This window comes from Balaenoptera borealis (assembly GCF_965194805.1).
Source record: "Balaenoptera borealis genome assembly, chromosome: 10".
NCBI classification, from domain to species: domain Eukaryota; kingdom Metazoa; phylum Chordata; class Mammalia; order Artiodactyla; family Balaenopteridae; genus Balaenoptera; species Balaenoptera borealis.
This window is the reverse complement of record NC_138874.1, coordinates 99,235,734-99,258,082: the sequence shown is the minus strand read 5'-3', so window position 1 is coordinate 99,258,082 and position 22,349 is coordinate 99,235,734. Positions and strand designations below refer to the sequence as shown.

Here is a 22,349-nt window from a genome sequence, read left to right as displayed (position 1 = left end):
TTCTTTCCTGGCATTCACATAGCCTCTTCGTGTCTCAGACCTTTATCTTTTTTTTTAACTAGTTTTTTTTTTTTAATTGGAAAAAATTATATACGTATGGGGAAAAAGAAGGATAAAAAGGATTATTAGTGAAAACATGTGGCTTCCACTCCAAATGTCTACATATATTCGTGCATCCGTCCATAAACGGTATATATTATTACAAACATACACACTTAACACGCATTTCTTTTTAAACATAAGTGGACGTATTCACACCACTACTTATCATTCAAGATTGTAACTTGGAGATTGTCCCCTTTCAGGCGGTATTAACCTATATAACTTAATTAAAACCAGTAAGTGCTAACAACATAGGTTTTTCTTTTCTTTTTCACGGTACGCATGGCCTTTATTGTTTGCTACGGGAAGTGGAAGAGGCGGGGATGCGATAGCTCCGGCTCCTGGGGCGACTCCACAGATTGGGTCACCGCCCTCGAAAAGTCCAATTAGGTTTTAAATAAACCAATCTACTCTCGAATAGGTTCTGCCACAATCTAAACAGCTTTTTGTTGCCACTAAGACTTTTATTATTCTGTGAAGCGGTGGTTCTCAAACTTGACCAGACATTGGTATCACCTAGAAGGCTTGTTGAAACAGGTTGCTGAGGCCATCCTCAGAGTTTCTGACTCAAAGGTGTGAGGTGGGTGTTGAGAAATCGTATTTATAGTAAATTATTTTTGCAATAAATTATAAATTACTGTAAAAAAAAAATACCACGCAAGGCTGATGGTACCGGGACCACACTCAGAGAACCAACCGGTAGTATGAATGCTGTATTAAACCCCGTTCCTCCCACCACCCAGCATCCTGGGAACCTCAAGAAGTGCCCAACAGCACCCAGCCCTGAAGTAACTAACCAACGGACCCCAACTCCGAGCCGGAACTAAAATAAAACGAACCTACATCCGGCGCCTGGCGCATACCAGCACGTCGTTTCCTTCCTACGAAACCCCGCCCACTTTACTTCCCTAACGTGATTAAGGGCCGGCGGCCTAGAGGGAGCTGGGAATCACGTGAGTCGAGCGACGTCTTGCGAGGATATTTTTAACCTCTCGCGAGACTTCACCCGCCTCCTCTATTCCTCCTTCCAGTGCCCGGCTTTAGTCCTCTCCCGCTTGCCGTTGAGTGAGGTATTCTTTTCCACACCGAGTCGCCTAGTTGTCGCGGCGGAGCTTTTGCTTGCTGCTGCCGTTGTCGCAACCACCACTGGGCTCCTTTGCCGCGACCCCGTCCCGCCGCCACGCCCCCAGCCCCACACAAGGTAACAAACGCGATGAGGGAGAGAGTAAGGCCTCGCCGGGCTTTGGCCTCCCCCTAGTTGAAGCGGAGGCCTGAGGCCGAGGAGCGGGCCGCGCTGGAGAGGCCCGGGCGCCGGCCGGAGTGTCAGGAGCGCCGGCCTCCTCTTCCACCCAGAGTTGAGCCCTGAGAGGCCTCGGACGGGGTTGGGCTAGCCGCGGGAACCCAGCGGGTGGAGTTGGCATTTTAAGGACGCTCCGGGCCCTTCCGTGCCTGTTTGCGGGTGGGGCTCCGGCTCCGGGGGCCTCCGCTGGGTTCGTGTTTTCGGTTTCCCTGGAAGCTGTTTGAATTTCGAGGTCTGAAATGGTCGAGCAAGTTGTGGCGGGCTTTGAGGTGTTGGGTGACCGACGGGGAGCAGCCTGGCTTGCTCTAACCCTTTTGGAGTCCTTCCAGGCTCCAGGCTGTGGTTGGACGGGGATTGTAAAACAGACGGGTCCTCGGAAACCCCGTATGTTCGTTAATGAAGCGAGAAAGAATTCTCTCCTATCTTATTTTCGGGAGAAGAATGAGCCAGATTTGGTGAAAGCCACGTTCCTTAGATTGCCTAAATAGGAGAGTATCTGTGCTGTTTCTTTAATTGCAGAAAATGCATCGTCAGTATTTAAGTGACTGGGTTTTTGCTCTGGATAAGAGTTTCTAAACACATTCATATTAATTGAATAGCTCTTGTGGAGAGAGTTATTTGTGTAGTTAATCCAAAATCAGTTGGAATTGGTTTTGGAAGTATTTTTTAGTGCTTAAAAATCAGAAGCCTCAACTCTTTCAACAGTTTAGTGCCTTTTTTTTTTTTTGGTGACAGTGTAACAATCCTGTTAATTGAGCCTAACAGTGCCTTCCCTGTTACAGGACTTTAAAGAAAATTAGAAATTCTTCTTTTTCCTCTTACCTCTTGTTTTCTGTTCCTATATGTTATTTGTCTGACATGTTTATAATCATCAGAATACTTGAAGTTTGGGTTTGGCTCACAGCTTTTCTCTGAATTGAAAGTAAAGGTAGTAGTGATAAATTACGCTGCAGTGAATTATAATAATGAGTTGGGAGCAAAATTGGTTAGGGTTGATTGAGGTAGACAGGGAAAATTATTTTTTATGGTTTGTTTTTTTTTTCGGTTCTGTTTTCATGGCCTTACTCTTTTTATTTTCTTCAGATGTCAGAGGATCTAGCAAAGCAACTGGCAAGCTACAAAGCTCAACTCCAGCAAGTTGAAGCTGCGCTGTCTGGAAATGGAGAAAACGAAGATTTGCTAAAATTAAAGAAAGATTTGCAAGTAAGTATGAGGGGACACTTATAGTTACATTGCTTGAAAAGAATATTTCTGTGTTTTACAAATGATCTATTGTTAAGAATCTGTGGGTATCCAGAACACCATTTGGAGGGAGTGTTTCACCCCTTTTCACCCCTTGTGTGTACAAGTGTGTACGCACATAGGCATACATGGCTTCTAGGAGTAGGGTTGCTTCCTCAGTTTGTGTGCATCAAAATGATTGAAACATTGTTCTTTGTTAACGTCAACCTTGTATGCTCGTATAATTTTTAAAAATAGGAGTTAACGTTAGAAGTCATTGTCAAACTTTCTAGAGAAAGAGGTACATACAACTTTACAAGGAATAGCACTTCTGTTTTTAAAGACCTGGAAAAGGAATTAGTTCAAAGGGTAACTAAAATTAAAGGAGGAAAATATAACCTGATTAAGATTCTTTTTAATGCCAAAAGAGTCTTTGAAAATGAAATAGAGCGCGCATGCCAGAGATCCTGTGTGTGTGTAACAGAGCTAGCTCTAGTGCTTTGTGTTGAAAACACATTATAAAAATACCTAAAAAGATGCCTGTTTTCTGCATAAATGTTATATAATGTTTGAACTTAAGGCTAGGTTTTACATGTAGTTTTTGACACTTGTTAGCAACTTAAAATTAAACCGAATCTATGTGAGGAGATCTTAATTTGTTCTTTTTGTTGTGGAAGGGCAGTAAGTATGAAACCTGCTTTTTGAAACTTGCTCTGGGGTTTCGAGACAAACATAAAGCCATAATAGTAAATATCTGTTATTTTTCAGAACAATAGGTTGATTAATAAAAATACCATATATAATACTTGTAAATATGTATGAGTTTTCATCTTGACAAATTTGTGAACTTAAAATTCTGAACCTGATTTTTTGGAAAGTTTTAAAAGATGTTTTGATTAGATGGCCTATATTCACTGATTCAAAACAAAACTTGAATCATCTTCATCCTATCTAAGTAATCCTTTCCCTCCCTTTATATCATCCTCTTGCCCATTAAAATTACTAAATTTTAGGGATATTAGAACTGCAAACAAATGAAACTTATGTGAAATGGGGTCCAGATTCAGGATTCTGAAAGCGCTTACCTGGGCATAATTAAGATGAGTTAAATATTTTCAGGTTCAAATTCTGGATTTAGGATAGACTTTCATGAAGTTGCAATAGTATGTTATTTTCCTAAAAACACAGAAACCAGGGCCTCTCTTCAATACGTGGAAATCAGGCCAGTGGATTTCAAGGAGCCAGTCAATAAGAAAAAGATGTTTTGGGAGCAGTTTCTCCCACTCTCAGGCCAACTTTCTGCTTGCCTCAAGGAGAGAGCCTGGCATGCCCCCATCTCTCTGTCTCTCTTTTTTTTTTTAAACCCAACTTAAAAGCAGTGCTTTTTTTCTTTGAAGAAAATAAAACGTCATGTGCTAATGTTGTATATATTGCTTCCTGGGCAGTAGGAGGGAGGGGTATATGTGGAACTGGTGGAGGGGGGAGTTGGGAGTGAAGACTGAGAACATTATTATGAGGTGTTTTTAGTACTTACAGAGTAAATTGTCAGAGCCTGGGCAGAATTGTCTTATTAGGACATGATCCATAGTGGAAATACTATTGGGAGACAGACCACTGTGGTAGGCGTTGTAGTAACTAGGTAAATGGCTTACTTACGGTTCAGTTAATAATGACTTGGGGGGCCATTTATCTGTAAAATGTCCTGTTTTCTGTAACCATTTTGAAAAGCATTGTACAATAGAACTTTCTGTGGTGATGGAAATGTTCTATATCTGCTGTGTAATATTATAGCCACTACCCACATGTGGCTGTCGAATATTTGGAATAAGACTAGGATGGCCGAAGAGCTGAATTTTTAATTTTATTTAAGTAGCCATATGTGGCTACCATATCAGATGGCACAGATTTAGAAGCATAAGTTCTAACACTTCAGTTAGAAATAATAGAGAATGTTTTTCCTGACCAGTCTTGACTTTGGATTCTTTTCCTCTTATTCTGTCTTGGAAAAAAAAATCATTTTGGTTACTAGAAATAGGTCTGTTTTGAATTGAAAACTACTCAAAGGTGGAAGGCATCATTTAGGATTACATAAAATTCTGGAAAGTTTTTTGCTGTCTGCTTCCATCTAGTAATTGTTATCTCCATTGACTACAGCTACAGCTTCTATTTTGTCATAGGTTTTTTTTGTGTGTTTGTTTTTTTAAAAATCCTTTTCCTTCTCTGCATTCTGGGATATACCTTGTGCCATTGATATTTAATCCTGCCTTTTATATTTGCTGAAGAATCTGTTCAGACTGATGACTTGAGTTTGTGACCTCCTTTATTTTCTTGTGTTCCTTTTATGGAATATCCTTACTCTGGTTAAGAATTTGTTTGCCCTTTCATTTATGCAAAATGTTCTTTCTGCATATTTTTCAGTGACCTTCATTTTGTCAGTAAGGCTTCTATGTTTATTTCTTTATGTACTATCTTTCATATAAAGTTACTCAACAGGCAGCAGATTAATTTACTAAAGTCCTAATTGCCTTTCTTTTTTCACTTAAAAGAAGTGGGTTTAGTAAAATCCAGGCTAGCTAGTTGGCTAGCTCCCCAGGCAGTCTCTGATAATCACAAAATATAGTCAATTTATTAGGCTGTTTGCTGAATACACTGGTTCTAAAGGAGGCAGGGGTCAAGTCACTTGTCTCATATGTTACAGTGGCTCTGCATCCCCGAAACGCCTTCCTTCAGTAAGCAGAGTGCTTGAGTGCACCCCCTTTGACCTGCTGATATGTAGATCACAACATCTGATGCTTCCTGGGATTGCCGATTACTGTAACTGCTGCCCATCTGTCAATGAAGGAGCAGTTTCAGAACTCAGACTTGGGGGAGGAAAAGTAATTAATGGTATGTACCTTTAAGAACTCCCTCATACATAAAATAGTTTCTCTAATACTTTGGTCCATATACACATGTGAAGGAAAAAAAAAAAAACCATTTAGAAGGGTCTTCATAGTTGTTGGGAGGGGTATGTAAAACATGGCAAAGTAAAAAGACAACTAGAGATAAATGCTCCAGATTTTTTAAAGCGTCATTTCAGTGCAGGACTCTGGAAATTATAACATGCACAGCTTTTCAGGACCCTTTTCTTTGGTGAAAATGTATTTCCTTATGAAAATATAGTGGGGAGATGTTTTATCCCAAGAGAAGTAGAGTTCTAAATCTTGAGACCTACAAACACAGACTTCATGTTTGTGCTTTAGTTGTTAAATGATCCCTAGTTAAATGGAATTATTTAATGATAGGGATTGTATGGGCTCTTGAGTCAGGCTTATTGGATTACATTCTTGGCCCTAGAAGTGGTTAATTAAAAACAAGACTGGATAATTTACTCTCCTTCTTTGTGTAGTACATGATCTATTTATTTGGAAGTTCTTTGCTTATTTGCAAAAGATTGTCTTATTAAAAAGTATTTGAATGGATATTTGGCACCTAATAAAACTTTCATTAAAGATGTTAATCTACTGAATTTTTAACTTAAATCTGAGTCTTCTAGTTTTTTCATTCATAAAATTTTTTAATTAATAAAACTGATCTTTCTCCAAGGGCTTTAATAATCCTTTTTTTTTTAAGGCTCAAATAGAAGTTTTTAAGAAATAGCCAGGAAGATTTAAAATCTTTAGGAGAGAAGTAACATTAAACTTTCTTGGCTATTGAACCAGAACTACTATTATAAAACCTCAGTGTGAACCAGAAGAAACTCAATACAGAGTGTAACTTTGCTAATTTTTCTCCCAGAACATACAATGTGATGTTTAAGGTATTTTATTTGCAACAGCAGAGGAACAGGTATGCAAGTTCTTAAATCAGATAAGGTGATGCATAATATGAGTCTTCATCAGAGTAAAAATATAGCAGATTGGTAGCAGAATCTATCAATTTGTTCTATTTCTTAAGTTTTTTAACCAACCCTACTAAACACCTTTAAAGTCAGTAAGTGTAAGCCTGAGTTAGAAAATATATTTGCCACACAGAAAGGTTTTGCCTACCTGTGTGTGTTACATTTATTTTATTCTTTTCTTTTAAATGAAGCTGTGCTAATGTGCTTAACATTAAGGTATTGGGATATTTTAAATCTGACTTGGTAATTTACCTACCCAGATGGGATAGATTTTATAATAAATGAATAGAGAAACTACTGTTTTTTTAATATATCTACAGTACTTTGTAGAAATATGTATGAGCAGGAACATTTTTATTACTAATAAGGCTGCTTCAAGTGTTTGGGGGTTTTTGAGGGGGAACTCAACTGTTGGCAGGCAGTTAATACGACTGCCAAGCAGTGCCCTGTAAAAAGTGCAGTTGCGCGACGTACACGTGACAGTGATGTGAGAGAAAAGTGATCTTGAATCTAAGTCAGTGCCTTACAGTTGACTGTTTCTCATCTTTAGAGAGATCTATTCAGCTAAAATAGGTGCTTAAAAATAATGTACAGTGTAAATTCAAGTCTACCCTATTTCTGTTAGTATTTGAGGTTAATTAAATTGAAAGGCAACTGCCTGGGTTTAAATCCCAGCACCAGTGTATAAAATACTGTATCTCAGTTTCTACATGGGGATAATCACAGTATCTACATCATAGTATTGTTATGAACTGCAAATGAATATGTGTAGAGTACTTAATGAGTGCTATGTGGTATGAGAGCTGTTAACCAAAAACTGAAAGAACTTGCTTGTTGAAAGTAGTTGACAATGTGAATTATAAAAATAATGTTAATGGTTTTTGTTTTTTCTTTTTAGGAAGTTATAGAACTAACCAAAGACCTTCTGTCAACTCAACCTTCTGAAACGCTGGCAAGTTCAGACAATTTTGCTTCTACTCAGCCCACTCATTCTTGGAAAGTAGGAGACAAGTGTATGGCAATCTGGAGTGAAGATGGACAGTAAGTGTAGAAAAAAACTGTAAATATAACATGAAATAGTAAAGTACAATGGTAAGGTGATTTTATTCAGCTTGAACTACCCTATTTTAATCTTTCTATAATAGCCAGTATGACTTATAGAACGAATTTGATTCTTGGGTGGTTACCATTAATACAGTTTAATTTTTAGCTTTAGATTAAGTTTTAGGGCAGAAGAATGGCTTGGATCCTAGAGGAAATAAACATGAAAGTAGAGGAAAATGAATGGATATTTTTTAAAAAAATAGTCTAAATTCATTTTTCCTTGAATTGAAAATTGAGTAATGGTTGGTTATCTTAGACTTTTGTGAAGCACATACACTGAAATTATTCCTATAATAAGTATCTTTTCTCAAAAGAGATTGACTAAAGCACATATAGTAGACATGTAAGAGACTTCCTTGGCAATATTTTGGTTAGGACTTCCTTTTTTAAAAGCAGATGGCTAACTCCAGCCACTATTATCTTTGCCAAAGGGACATTTGATTATAGGAGTTTCATTTTAGACACATTGAATAGTTGAATCACTGCAGTATAAGTCTTGTAGGCTGAGTGCTAAACCTTTACTCACCTGCTTACAGCCATGATATCTTTACAGGTGTTATGAAGCGGAGATTGAGGAGATAGATGAAGAAAACGGCACCGCTGCAATCACTTTTGCTGGCTATGGCAATGCTGAAGTGACTCCACTGTTGAACCTCAAGCCTGTAGAAGAAGGAAGGAAGGCAAAGGAGGACAGTGGCAACAAACCCATGTCAAAGTAAGTGACTTTGACTTTAGCATTTTAAATGTAATCTTCCCCATTTGGGTACTTGAGGTCTGCAGAATCTATGCAGGCTAGACTAGAGTAAGAAACTTATAATACTGTTCACCATTATTTTGAAGATTAGCAGTGTATGGTCAACATTGTCTGTATATGTATGCCTAGGTAAAGTGAAGACATTTTGGTTCCCACTTAGGCATTTAATGAATAATTATTAAGAGGATTCTATATATCGATACTTCTCACTAAACCAGGTTCTGGGTTCCATCACAGCAAAGAAGACCAAATTAGGCCTTGTCCTGACTGAGTTTATAGTCTAAAGAACAAACACATAATTAAAGAAGAACTTTAATAATATGTAAAAGTAATGGAGGGAACATAACGGGTACTTTTAGGGAACAAAGAAAAGGTACCTAAACTGCATTTTAGTCATCAGGGCAAATTTCTTTGAGGAAATGATGTGTAAACTGAGATTTGAAAAGAACAGGTGTTAGCCAGTTAATGAACTAGAAGGTATGATCTTGGGCAAGCTGCTTAACTTCTGTTCCCTCATCTGTGAAACAGGGACAATAGTATATCCGTTATGGGGTTGTAAGGATTAAATGACGGCATGAGTAAAACATGTAGCACAGTTCTTGACATGTAGTAAGATCTCACTCAGTAAATGTTTACATTTAAAGAAGAAAACAAGGTGGGAACATAGAGGTAACAGAAAGAAATTCCTTTGGTAAAAACTTGGGGCTCGAGGGTGGGTGGTTTGACAAGAGAAGAGGTTAGAGGGGCAGAGGTCAGATCATAAAAAGCTTGAAAGCCACGGATGTATTTCAAGTAGAGAGGATCTGATGTGTTCAGATTGGAGCTTTCGAATGATTCCTGGCAGCAGAGAGAAGGCAGCTACTGCTGTCATCCAGGTATAAGATGATCGTGGACCTGAACCCAGGGAGTAGCAGTTAAGGATGGACCCATGTATAGTTTGAGAGGTATTTAAGAGATAGAATGAACAATTTTCAGTTCTGCATATTTGCCACAATTTGCTATCTTTTGGATTTGTCAGTTTTCAAAACTTAAGTTGCTACATAAATATATTTGAATTTGGGAAAATTATATCATCTATTAAAGTAAATTTGGTTTAAGCATCCCAATAAGAAAGATTGTAGAATAACATGACATTTCTATTTTTAGTCTTTGATATTTGTGTAAAAACCACACTTCATAGTAGTGATTATATGATACAGAGGAGTCTAGATCGTATAGCCTTGTTTTTAAAGACCTCTCTCTTCATCCTTCTTTTGGTGAGAAGTCAGTGTTAACAGACTGAGCAGAAATTATTGAGAGGGCTTTAGGCTCTGATTGGAAAACCCTAGTTGTTTTTGTTTTAATAATTGTTAGCTATGATTTCCCTTTGTACTGCTGTGCTGTTCCAATCTACATGAAATAGTTTTATCTGCATTGAATCTCTTCATACAGTTTTTCCAAATGCAGCATATCACACTTGCTAACTGCCCATTTAACAATTGATACAGGTTTAGATAGCTTTTAATGTTGAAACTCATCCTATTCCTAAAACACAACTGGCAAAAGCCATGTAAACGGCAAGTTAAAAGTCATAGTTGAAATGTTTGATTTAAATGGGTAGTAGATTACTACACTTGCATTCAAAAGCTTCCAAGGATACTGTATATTTCAAATAACATTTATTTCTTAGTAGTCCTGAGTGATCGGCATTGACGTTAGCTTTTATTCGTGCGGTGAAGAATGTGTAAGTTCATTAGGTTTTGGGTTTTTTTTTGTGGGGGTGGCAGTGGTTGCACTGCTAAATATCTCTAAGGAAGTCATCTTTTAAATTTTCAGAGTTGACATTTACCTGTTCTGTCCACACAGAAAAGAAATGATTGCCCAGCAGCGTGAATATAAAAAGAAGAAAGCTTTGAAAAAAGCACAGAGAATAAAAGAACTTGAACAAGAAAGAGAGGACCAGAAGGTGAAATGGCAGCAGTTCAACAACAGAGCCTATTCTAAAAACAAAAAAGGCCAGGTTAGTAAATCCTTTCATCATACTTTGTAAATTTGCAAAGTGCAACTGTCATTAAAATAACTTTAAAATGAAAAAGGAGGTTCATAGATTTAACGAAATAGTAACTGGATCTTGAATTCAGAATCCTCTTTAATCTTCATTTTGACTTACTGAAAAATATCTCCATTAGCCACTGTCTCTGCAATGGAAGCACTATGAATGAGTTTATACCAGGAATTACAAAAGATCTAGGTTATTTCCTCTTATTTTTTTTTAATTTTTTTTTAATAAACTTATTTATTTTATTTATTTATTTTTGGCTGTGTTGGGTCTTCATCGCTGCGCACGGACTTTCTCTAGTTGTGGTGAATGGGGGCTACTCTTTGTTGCGGCAGGCAGGCTTCTCATTGCAGTGGCTTCTCTCGTTGCAGAGCATGGGCTCTAGGTGCGTGGGCTTCAGTAGTTGTGGCGCATGGGCTTAGTTGCTCCGCGGCGTGTGGGATCCTCCCGGACCAGGGCATGAACCCGTGTCCCCTGCATTGGCAGGCGGATTCCCAGCCACTGCGCCACCAGGGAAATCCCTGATTTCCTTTTATAAACTAAAATTTGAAAAATTATTTGTTATCTTACATACTGCTTAGAGTGTATTGAACCCTACCTGATTTGTTAACATGCCTTATGTTGGGTATCACTAGTGGGTTTTATGAGCACTCAGGTTCCCTTGAGGTACTTTTCCTTATAGGTGTATTTTGGAATTTTAATTTTTTCCAAAACTAATCAAGAATTGTTTGTTTCATTTCTCCTAGGTAAAGAGGAGTATTTTTGCTTCACCTGAGAGTGTAACTGGCAAAGTTGGAGTAGGAACTTGTGGAATTGCTGATAAACCTATGACACAGTATCAAGATACCTCTAAATACAATGTTAGGCATTTGATGCCTCAATAATCAGAAAAACTGTTGGATTTCATCTCTGCAGGGCTTTACATTTACCTTTTTATCCTTATATTTTTCTAAAGGTAAATTATTTGTTAGACGAGTAAGGAAGATACCATTGTCGTCATTGTTTGACTTCAGTAGAATGAAACTTGAAGAAATTGTATTTGATAACTGCTATTCATTTAAACTTTTTTCATTACTACTACCAGTTTCCTCAAAGTTTGTTGGATAAAGCAACTTTTCTAGATAGATGCTGGATAAATACAGCACTTAGATGAATTATTGATCTTCCTAGTATCAGGCCCCCACTTAATGAATGGCATATACGTTTTGTAAGGCTCTAACTAACTGGGAATTTTCAGATGCTTTGAACTTGCCACATATTCTAGCAATTCACTGGAACATCAAGGCAAAATACCAACCTGCTAAAGAGAACTTCTCTTCATTTTTTTTAATCTTCAGCTTAAGCCTAGCTGTTGCCCAGTTAACCTAAAAGTAGGTTAATTTGTAAACGGCAGAGTTTTTCTTGAGGTTTTTCTCAACTCGTTTCCTAAGCCTATTAGGCCATCTCTAAAATTGATCCAGCTCTGTATTCTTTTCATTGAATTTTAGTTTTATGTAAGAAACCATGTTTAGAACCAGCTACCTTTTCTAATGTTTTTTTTGTTTTTTGTACGTTTGCTTTCCTCCTGTGTTGATTTTCACTTATGGTAGTGGTACCATTTTTTGGATGTGTAATGTTTATATGAGAAAACAAAAAGCTGATGTATAGCCCTGTATACAATGTAGATACTATTTTTGTAAAAAACCAAGGCTAAATTAATGAACAAGAGTACCGAATGTTTCATCATTAAAAATTTACTGTATTTCTTGTGCATTAATCTGACCATAATTTCCCTGTATATTATGTTCACGTAGCTGAGTTTGTAATTTTTGTTAACTAGATCAAGTTGTCAGCATTTGTTGGTAAGTGAACATCACAATTATCCTGAGTTGAGTTTAAGCCAAATGTATGCGTAGAAAAGGGTCTTCCTATTAATGGAAGATGGTGATTTTTAAGATGTGTATTAATTTCAGTTTTTGTATGTTTAACTTTTATTAAATAAAGTGTTTTTAAAATCTCCAGGGTGTGTTAACAGAAAGGTGAAGTTAGCTGCCAGCATTGGTATAGTGATTAAGCATACATCATTTCCACAGGAAAGAATATTGAGTGTGTAATAAATGTTTCGATAAATCCTTATGTGCTCCTTATATCGGACATAAGAAATTGGAAAGGACAGACTAGTTTTAAGGGTTGTGCTTGCATAGGGGTGTTTGTAAATTTTTGATAGAGGGGAAAATAATTTTTATTTCATTAAGAAAAAAAATTTTTTTTTATTTCATGAATTTTAATTTTTTTGGTAAATTGAAGCTTTTTAAAAAAGTTTTTGGCCACGCAGCACGGCATGTGGGATCTTAGTTCCTAGACCAGGGATCGAACCCGTGCTCCCTGCAGTGGAAGCTCAGAGTCTTAACCACTGGACCGCCAGGGAAGTCTGGCAAATTGAAACTTTCAGGAGGACAGTGATGAGAGAGAGATTTCCTCGTGTCTCCATCTCCCTCCCAACCCAGGAGATCACTGTTGTTTTGTTTTCTTGTTTCTTTCCCTGTAATTTATGGCCAAAGGGTAGAGCACATAGGACAGAATGAAAGGTGAGGTAGTTTTTCAATACAAGGCACAAATTACAGTAGAAAAGGAGCTACTTAGCCTGAAAAACTTCTAAATATACTAATGTTCTTGTTACCAGTATAACAAACTTTAAATCAATGGTATCCTTAAAGGATTGCAAGGGAACCCTAGTAATTAAAAAGCACTGGAAAGAAATTTGGTATAACTCTGTGGCCACACAAAGTGGTTTTTGGTGAGATTATCTTGGTATGTTTGCTGGAGTAATAGTTCACCTGGTGTTTGTGTAGGCAAGACTTGTGTTGAGACTCGTGCCTCCTTTGACTCTATGGGCCTTCCTTTCCGCACATTAATTTTCCTGGAGGGCTTTTCAGTAGGAGGAGAGAAAAGGGAAAAAAAAAAGTGACCGTGTTGTATAAAACATTTTTTAACAAATAGGCATATAGCATGAAGTCAAGAGCCTGTGTGTTGAAGACCTAGATGTGGTCCTTTGTAAAGTCCTGTTGTCAGGATGATGATAGTGTCTCTGGACTAAACTTAAGAATTAGGAATCTTGGGGGGACCTGTCTCATAGTGGATGCTGAAGTTGAGAAATGCTTAATGAGGAGCATGATACCAATGGTATTTTACAAATGCAGGTGGTTAAGCTCTCAATATTCTAAAATCAAATATGCTTGGTCTATGAAGGTTTGTTATAAAATTTAATCTAGAGGTTACCCTCTTGTCAAGAAAGGAGACGTGAAGCTCTGAAATGGACAGACTGAACCATACTTGATGGCCCCCACGTGGCTGTGGTTGCATCTGTCTTTTCTCAGAACTTGACATTTGACTTTGTCATTGACTCTTTCAAGGAAAGAACAGTCCTAACACCCCCAAAACAAACAATTTTAAATTTTAATATTAATCAGATAACAGTGTTTTAATTAACATGTAGAAAAGTCATATTGGAAGAGCAAGGACTCTGGAGCCAGACTGCTGTTTGAATCCTGGCTCCCTCATTTATTATTTGTATGCATAATTCTCTGCCTCAGTTTTCTCAGCTGTAGAATTAAATTAATACGTTTCATTAGGTTGTAAGGATGAGTGAGTTAATATGTGTGAAGTGTTTAGTAGAGTACCTGGTATGTTGTAAGCACTATAGATAGAAGTGTTTGCTACTACTGTGCAGAGCTAATGGTGACTATCTGATCTTTTTTTCCTTAACTTGAATAACAATTCACATTATAATGGAAATAATACTATTGCTTATAAATGTGTTAACTGAAATGTTACCAAGTTACCAAAGTTCTAAGACATATTAAGTAATCCTGGTAGAGGTTTAAATTTTTGTATTAGAATATTTTAGGGTTTGTTTCTTAGTGGGAAGGGGGTTACACTCCTAAGAAAAAAAATCACTTTTTTTTTTTAAATTTTATTTTTATCTTTGGCTGCGTTGGATATTGGTTGCTGCACGCGGGCTTTCTCTAGTTGCGGTGAGCGGGGGCTACTCTTCGTTGCAATGCGTGGGCTTCTCATTGCGGTGGCTTCTCTTGTGGAGCACGGGCTCTAGGCGCGCGGGCTTCAGTAGTTGTGGCACGTGGGCTCAGTAGTTGTGGCTCGTGGGGTCTAGAGCGCAGGCTCAGTGGTTGTGGCGCATGGGCTTAGTTGCTCCGTGGCACGTGGGATCTGCCTGGACCGGGGATCGAACCTGTGTCCCCTGCACTGTCAGGTGGATTCTCAACCGCTGTGCCACTGGGGAAGCCCCACTCGTAATTCTTGATTAAAATTAATGAGGGATTCTTGGATCTGGGTCCTACCCCAGGCCTATCCAGGCCAAGGTATGTCTTGTTTTTTTTGACAGACACCACACAGGTGATTCTGATGTGCATCCCTGGCTGAGCACCATGTTTTAGGTTAAATGTGAAAACGGTTGGATTTTTGAAACGAAGGAAAAAATTTATAAGTGGCAATTTTCTGAGCCCAATTATGAAGACTTAGGCATCAAACCAAAGTGAAAATGCATCCATTTAATGTAACAACTCATTTTTTTAAATACTTGTTTTTTCACAACAAAGGATGTGCATGTGCATGCACGTGTGTGTTTCCATTACAATGCAGTTTTAATGCTGTGTCTGCCTTTAAAATAGCAAGGGAAAACCATGAGGTGACAAAGGAAACTCAGTTTTGTAAGTTGTGTGGTGTTTGTAGATTGTGATTATATAAGGTGAAAAATACCACTTGCAAATTAAGCGAAGTATTAGAGTTGATTTGGCTTTTTGCCTCAACTGGGTATTAACTGAGATATAAAAGAAGGAAGAAAATGTATTAAAACCAACAAGGTTTTGTATTTGTTAAAATATTTAGAGAGTTCAATAAACATGTGCTGAATTGTATTAAGTATTTGTATAAACTATGAAACAACCAGTTAGTATAAATGGTAATTTACAAGTTCAACAGTAAATGTAAATATTCTTTGTGTCTAGGATTTTTGAGTTGCAAGTTAAACTGAATTTTTACTGCAGTGGAGAGGAAAAGCATAGCAGGTAAAATAACAGGTAATGCCATAGTTTAAACAAAACCAAAGCTATTGATTCCCCTTATACTATGATTTTTTAAAAAAGCGTACCTGTATAGATGGGTATAGATGTATCCTTAAGAAACATCTCAAGAGGTTCAGAAGCCATTAATATTGACATTCTAAGAATTTGTTTTGGCCTAGCCAAAAGTAGTAAAACAAACAAAAACAGATGGTGTTAGATTTCTGTGAGGCTCGCCACTTGCCTTTTCTGCCATTCAGCTTAGGTATATAAATGTTCTTTTGTGGCCCTGAGTGGGGAAAAGCATATCTGAGAATAATGCTGGGCTTGGGTTAGCTGACAGCTGAACTAACTAAAAATATCAAATTATGGCTACTTGTCATCTTTTAGTTCCCAGAAATAAAAACTGGCAATTTACTTCCACCAAGCACCTCACCAGTTCATTTTTACAAAACGAGTACGGACTTGTTACTGGAATTATTAAAATTGTAACTTGTTTCCCCAGTTATTTTTAAGAGCACAGCTAAAGAAGCTATGGTTATTCTCATTGGGAGAAAAGGTTTGTTTTTTGTGTGAAGAGCTACTTCACACAAAAATCATGGTTATTATTTTGCTGGCTCATGATTTTCCTTTTTTGGTGAAACTGATGTGCTTTTGTTTTTTCTCCTTTCAAGCCCTGCACTCACTTTAGCAAGATGCAGTGAATTTCTGACCAGAGAAACAAAGAATTCAGGCTTGGAGGAAACACTTGACTCTACATCCTGGGAAAACTAGAGTTGAAGCCTGAGATCCGTAGCTAGGCTAGTCTTTAATAGATGGTAATTGTCCCAATTGTTCATTGCTCAGAAGTATGCAGGAAGGAGGAGTAAGTATCCCTTTGGTTCTTTTGCTCAGAATTTTTCCCTCCAAAAGCCCTGTCAGGTTAGTTGACCTAGCTTTCAGAGTGAGTGTGATGAAGCTGCTAATTTAGAAACAACTGACTTCTTAAATTTGTATTTCTTACATACATTTTAGAGATATTTTATGGCTTTTATGTTTTTACAATGCTATTCTGTGCCCTGGTGTGAAAATCTAAAATATCCCCATTATTGTCCTACTAGTAAAGAGTAAAAGCATTCTTCCATAGCTAAGAGCTTGAAAAAATAGAAAATATCCCAAAATTATAGGAAGTTGGCAGTACTTTAGAAGAGCTTCATTTAAACCATTTCCCCTAATAATTACTACATAGAAAGGTAAAACAAACAACTGAAGCTGTCAGCCAGTACATCTATGTTGAACTACACTTACTATTTACAAGAATCAGATGTATTCCAAAAGAAAACTAGTTTCCTGTTGGATCTGGTACCTAGGCCAATAGGATTTTTCTTCATGGTGAGGCCAGCACTAAAATATTAACTAGGACACTCAATTTATTATGCAATGGTTACTATCAGTGTATAACATACTCAAGCTCAGGTCCTTTCCCTTTTTTAGGAAGACCAGGTAATCACTAAAACCAATGATACATGAATCTTATAAAGCCTTTATTTAAAAATTTCTATAGGATGTCAAAATTTACTTCTTACAATGTAGAACCTACCACAGAATTTTGTGAAAATGAACCATTTTATTAATAGTCTTATTCTGCAAGACCCAGAGTCAGAATAACTAAAATTCAAGATTAAGGACGAAGAGATTAGAAGGCTGCATTCATCAGAGGAAGTAGAGAAGTATAACACCTGTTAATTTCCTTCTAGCACTACATGCTCCTGGGCTGTGGGGGTGGTGTGGATCCACAGGTGTCCGTTTTTGTAATTCTTTTTTTTTTCCTTTTTTATTCAAACAAAGTCACAAAAATTATAATCATCCTCATCAGTTCACTCAGTCTACATATATCAGTTTTAATCCTTAACAGTCTTTCAAAATAGAGGTAGTATTTCTATCAACTTTCCAGGAGGAAACAAGTCTCCATGAAGAAATTTAGTGTCTTGCCCAGGGTCCTTAGCAAATGTTAGAACTGCTATTTAAATGTAACCAAAACCCTTGTTCTTCCCCTGTTATGCTCTTTTTGGAAGGGAGTATGGAATTTTTGAGGTGGAAGGATAATAAAAAGGGCAGCTAGTTGCTTCTTCAAGTGGAAGAAAACAAACCCTCAAAAAACCCTTCCCCGAAAGGGTAAACCATTTCCTTTTGAGAAATGACCCAGGATGCAGTGTGGCTTTAGGTTAGGAGCCTTGCCTGAACAATCCTCATTGCCTTTTAAAATCCCTTCATAATGCTAAAAACTGTCATTGTTATGGCCCTAAAAAAGGCATTTCTGCTGGAGTTTCTCATACCTATTCTAATCAGAAACGAGTTGTAATGACTTCATCACAATCTTCTTTGGTAATAATATGCACAGAAATAGGATTTACCTGTACCTATTAATATATCACTCAGACATTTTACATAGGGGGCAGTGTTAACTCAGGTTAGTAAGGACTAAATGGGAACTTCCAGATTGGTTTTCAATTTGAATAATAGTAGAGTCAAAGGGATTCCCTAAAAAGTTATTTGGAGAACAGATAATTATTAGAATGACAAATGGCTTTGTGTCCTACCTGAAGAAATTAAGATTATTGGGTACATTAAACCATCTGCAGTTAAGTTATGTGGAATTATCAGTCAAGAAGGCACCTGTTGTAAATTACTGAACAGGAAATGGCAATGATTTAAACTGCCATTAATTCAGACCACTGAAGTGGTATAAACATAGACATTTAAGGAGATAGTTGCCTCTCAAGATATGGATGCTCATTCATATTTTTTCCTTCATAGAGAAGGGTGGTACAAAAAGCACTCGTGTGTTCTTCATTCACAATTTTTATTTCTTGCAGTTAACTTTTTGTATCTTCAAAGTCCATTTGTCTTTAAAAAAAATTAATACTTATTCATCATACAATCCATCCCCTTCCCCCTAGGAAAACAAATTCAGGGAAGGAGTAATTTAGGGGGCAGTTGAAATAGGTACTATGGGTTCGTGACAAAGGCTTCCCAGCCCACCATCCTGTACATATACGACAAAATTGCAGCACCTCAAGTTCACCTAAATGAAGTCCCAAATTCCAGCCCTCGGCAAGTGATGCAAGTGAATGCCATGGGAATTACAAAATGGAAGCTCTGTCACTGGGTTCCATTTACTTTCCATGGTAGTTAGCAGAGTCTTCAAACTGTCTCCCTTGGGAAAGTCAAAAATAAGCAAACATATAGAGCAACATTTTGACCTGGCCAGGAGTAATTATAAATGAAACCAGAAATAATTTACCTGGGCCACAGAAATGAATTTCTTTTATCATGTTTTTCATTAAGTCCCCAGCACCTGAAGTAGCAAGTTCTAATAATGGGCTTCTAAAGGCATGCAGTTTTTCACACATCTACTTCAAAGAATTTCTTCCACTCAAACATACCACAGTCAAGGACAAAATATTTTTGGAGGCACGGGAAGAGCACAAGAACAAGTAAGTATATGATGAGGCCTTATGTATGACCAAGATGGTTCACGTCATATATAGAAGCAGTGAGAGCTGTTAAAAGTGCTACTTACAAAGGATGGTCTAACATTACACACACAACTCAACTGCACTGCTAAATATGGTTGTCTTTATTTTCTTTTTCCTTGCCCAGCCCTATCTAAACAAAATAAAACTACAGGACTGAAATTAACCCATTAAAATCAGCAATAAGTTATGAAAATCATAAAGCTTTTTTTTTTCTTTTTTAAGTAATTAAGGGTAGTTAAATTATTTAAAGTATACAAAGTCCAAAGAGCCAGGGTAAGGTCTCCAAGGCTTCCTGGGGTAAGGGAGAGGGCCAGGGGAGAACCTGGGAGTTTGAAAGACAAAAAGGGAACACATGACATCAAAGTGCAGGCTAGAATTTCACTTAAAATAACATTTCTGAAAATATTGACAAGAGCAACAATAGCACCTGCACAATGGGATTGTGAGGAAGGAGAGAGACTGCCTGTAGGAAAACGGAAGCAAATCTTTACATTAAAATGAGACAAGTGCCGAACTTAACTATGTTAACTATGATAGTATGTCTACTATAGATATCAGATGGTTAAAAGATGGTAAAAGGTAATGATTCTAAAAGAAAACAAAAACAGCATTGACCTTTTTTCTACTTAGCCCAGACCTCATTCATTTTGTGCACTATAAAGAGTGAGGTGTGAGGTGTTTTATCATTATCAAATGCTGCATCAAAATAGATGATTTTTTCCCATGTGTTTTTCACTATAAAAGACGTCTATGTTTTTTATGGACAAGCTTTAAAAAGATGTCATTTTGGTTTTCAACACATACAAACAGTTATCAAAATCTGAAATAAAAATGCTGCCATGGCTCAGACCTTGGCCTGCTAATCTGTGTGCCCAGCTCTTCTGGCCCACGCAGACACAGAGGCACATGGAGCTTTTTCCTTCTGGCCCCTCAGTCCGAACTCAGGCCCTGTGTGGCAGAGCGTGTCATGCACACAGACCCAAGGGCCTAAGGGCAGCTGACTGTAGAGCTGGCGGTTGGGTGCCCTAGTGCTAACAATGCTGGATAAGGTTAGCTTGCTTAGCATGGAATCCAACAGAAAGCTGAGCTGCATGATGATCCCTTTCAAAAGGCTTCATGGGAGTCTCTCCTTTTGCAGAGCATGAAATGAGCTTTTTTTTTTTTTTTTTTTAAAGAATTGATCATCCACAGGCTTCAGGATAAGCTGTCCCAGGCTTGAGTTTTACTAGCTCTTTAGCTATCCAAGATTAATGCCTGATTATCTTGTCTTGTCACATTACTATAGGTTTGGTTTTTGTTTTTAGGACCAAAAAGCTCAGGAAGGGTTCATAATCCCATCCTTAAATGTGTCTACTCAATCAATGTAGTATGAGCAAACTAGAAAAGAAAAAGAGGATGGAATCTCCAATGTCCTCTTTCAAATCAACTAAATCAAATCGAGAAAATTTCACACACGTTTTCTGCTGCCATTAGAAACTGATTTTCAGATATGAATATTATGAATATTCTGTTGAGGAGCCTCTGCTCCACTTTTTGCTAAGTATTTGCTTAAATAGAGGTCTCTTGACCCTTCCATTCAAGTATAGCTTTGTTTAGCTTTAAAGAGGAGACTGCATCATGAACCCAATTTAAGAGATTGTTTGGATTGAACTGGCCCAGTGAATATTTTGCCCTGCACTGTTATGTCATGCTGGGTTCTAGGAAGTGAACGAAAGTTTGACACTGGCACTGGAGTAACCCTCGTCACTCCCAATACTCTGCAGGCTGCTGTGGTCATCAATGTCACTGATGCTGGTGGTACTGATATTGTCCACTTCTCCATGGGAGAACTCTGTGCTTTCAACATCCACTTCAATCTCCTCTGCCAAAGGGAAAAAAGGAAGAACGTTAGTAATCTAGTATACGTGTGCCTTCAAGAACAGGGGGGCATGAGGAAAAGAAATTACTTTTTGTAGTATAAACTGTTACACAAACTACTATCAGTCATCTGTGAAGAACAGAAGGACCCAAAGATGAAGAGACACAGGGATATATTTTGCAAGGGAAATGTCTGGTATACAGTGGTGGTCTCAATTTAAGCAGCAAGTTTACTAAAGCCTTTGACACCAGTCAGTCTAGACCTTCCACCAAAAGCACTTGAGCTACTTGGGAATTAGTGCTTAATATTAAAAGATCCCAACCCCAAGTAGTTTAACAACATTTGTTTTGCATTAAACTAGAAACTAATTCTCAGTGATCTTTATTAAGCAGAGTTGCCTTAAAGGGGGAAAAAAAGCATAAACTGAATACAGGTGAACTAGAAAATGTATCCATCCAGGCCTTTGGTGGTATTATTTTACAGATAGTTCTATAGACTTATAGGATTCATCATAAAGATCTCTGACTATTCAGTAACCAAAATTAGCCAGTCATTATAAAGTGGACTCTGAGAGATTTGTCTTCAATTAAATTCTCTTGCATCAAATATAGCTTGAAATGAGGGCATGAGGCTTAAAAGTCTCTGGATTATAGTGAGATCTATAGTAAAGATTACAGTAAAGGCATTTTATTTTAATACTGGTGGTATTTAACTTTACTTCAAAAACCAAACATGATAAAAAAATCTAAATACATATATGACCCAGCTATGTATAGATATTTTAATTGTTAAATACTACATATACAATCACCAATAATATATAAAAAGCAATACACATTTTTTTTAAAAAGGCAGTTGAAAGACCATTTTCTCCCATAACAGACAGGATGAACTCAATACTCTTCAATTCTCTTAAAACAAACTCAAAGCCTGATGTTTCATATTTGGCACTGATTTTAGCTGTTCACACCGATCACACAATCACTTTAGGAAACGTAGATTCTAGCTGAGCGCAAGAAGACAGAGTAAGTTATTTTAAAGAGCATAATTTTCAAAAGGGCTTGTTGCTTCAAAAAGTTTTAGCAATCTGTTTTTAAAATGCAGGCAGTTGTCCAAACAAGCTGTACAAATAATCCTATGAATTCATAACTATTTGTTTCATATCCATAATGCTTCACAGGCTATTTAGTGTTTCCCAGTATCACAGAACACTCATCCAACCTACATTTGGGAAACAAAATCAAGACACCCTATCCAACAGAGCATGCTGAACTCAATTAAAACAAAATAAAATGAGAGACTGTTCTAGCCAAATGGACTAGAGATGTTACTAAAAAAGTCCCTGTAACTCTGGGAAAGAGAGCTGCCAGAGAAGAACAAGACTGGTACTTGGTAAGGTACTTGCACTTTGGGAATACTAAAAAAATGAGAACTATAATGTTGAAAACATACCCTCTCTCTGCAATTTGGAGGTGGGGTGGGTACAAGGAGGTACCCACTTTTTGGTTATTTGAGGG

At 37.4% G+C, this 22,349-nt stretch overlaps 2 protein-coding genes across 5 annotated transcripts in view; one reads left to right on the top strand and one right to left on the bottom strand.

The window, feature by feature from the left end:
• The first annotated feature begins 1,146 nt into the window (after positions 1-1,146).
• SMNDC1 (survival motor neuron domain containing 1) lies at positions 1,147-12,512 on the top strand. Of its 2 annotated transcripts, none has more exons than XM_082408492.1 (6): positions 1,147-1,303; positions 2,486-2,605; positions 7,402-7,544; positions 8,161-8,322; positions 10,207-10,360; positions 11,146-12,512. In XM_082408492.1, the coding sequence occupies exons 2-6, from the start codon at positions 2,486-2,488 to the stop codon at positions 11,281-11,283; spliced, it is 717 nt and encodes a 238-aa protein (XP_082264618.1). In that variant the 5' UTR covers positions 1,147-1,303; the 3' UTR covers positions 11,284-12,512. The 2 variants fall into 2 exon arrangements, with proteins under 2 accessions (XP_082264618.1, XP_082264619.1); XM_082408493.1 differs by lacking the exon at positions 1,147-1,303 and adding an exon at positions 5,322-5,509.
• A 2,876-nt stretch (positions 12,513-15,388) lies between these two features.
• The window catches only part of MXI1 (MAX interactor 1, dimerization protein), an 87,426-nt gene continuing 80,465 nt past the window's right edge, over positions 15,389-22,349 (bottom strand). For all 3 annotated transcript variants that reach the window (XM_082408469.1, XM_082408470.1, XM_082408471.1), the window contains exon 6: positions 15,389-20,835. In XM_082408469.1, the coding sequence (XP_082264595.1) occupies positions 20,672-20,835 (164 nt within the window). In that variant the 3' untranslated portion in view covers positions 15,389-20,671. The remainder of the gene's footprint in view (positions 20,836-22,349) is intronic.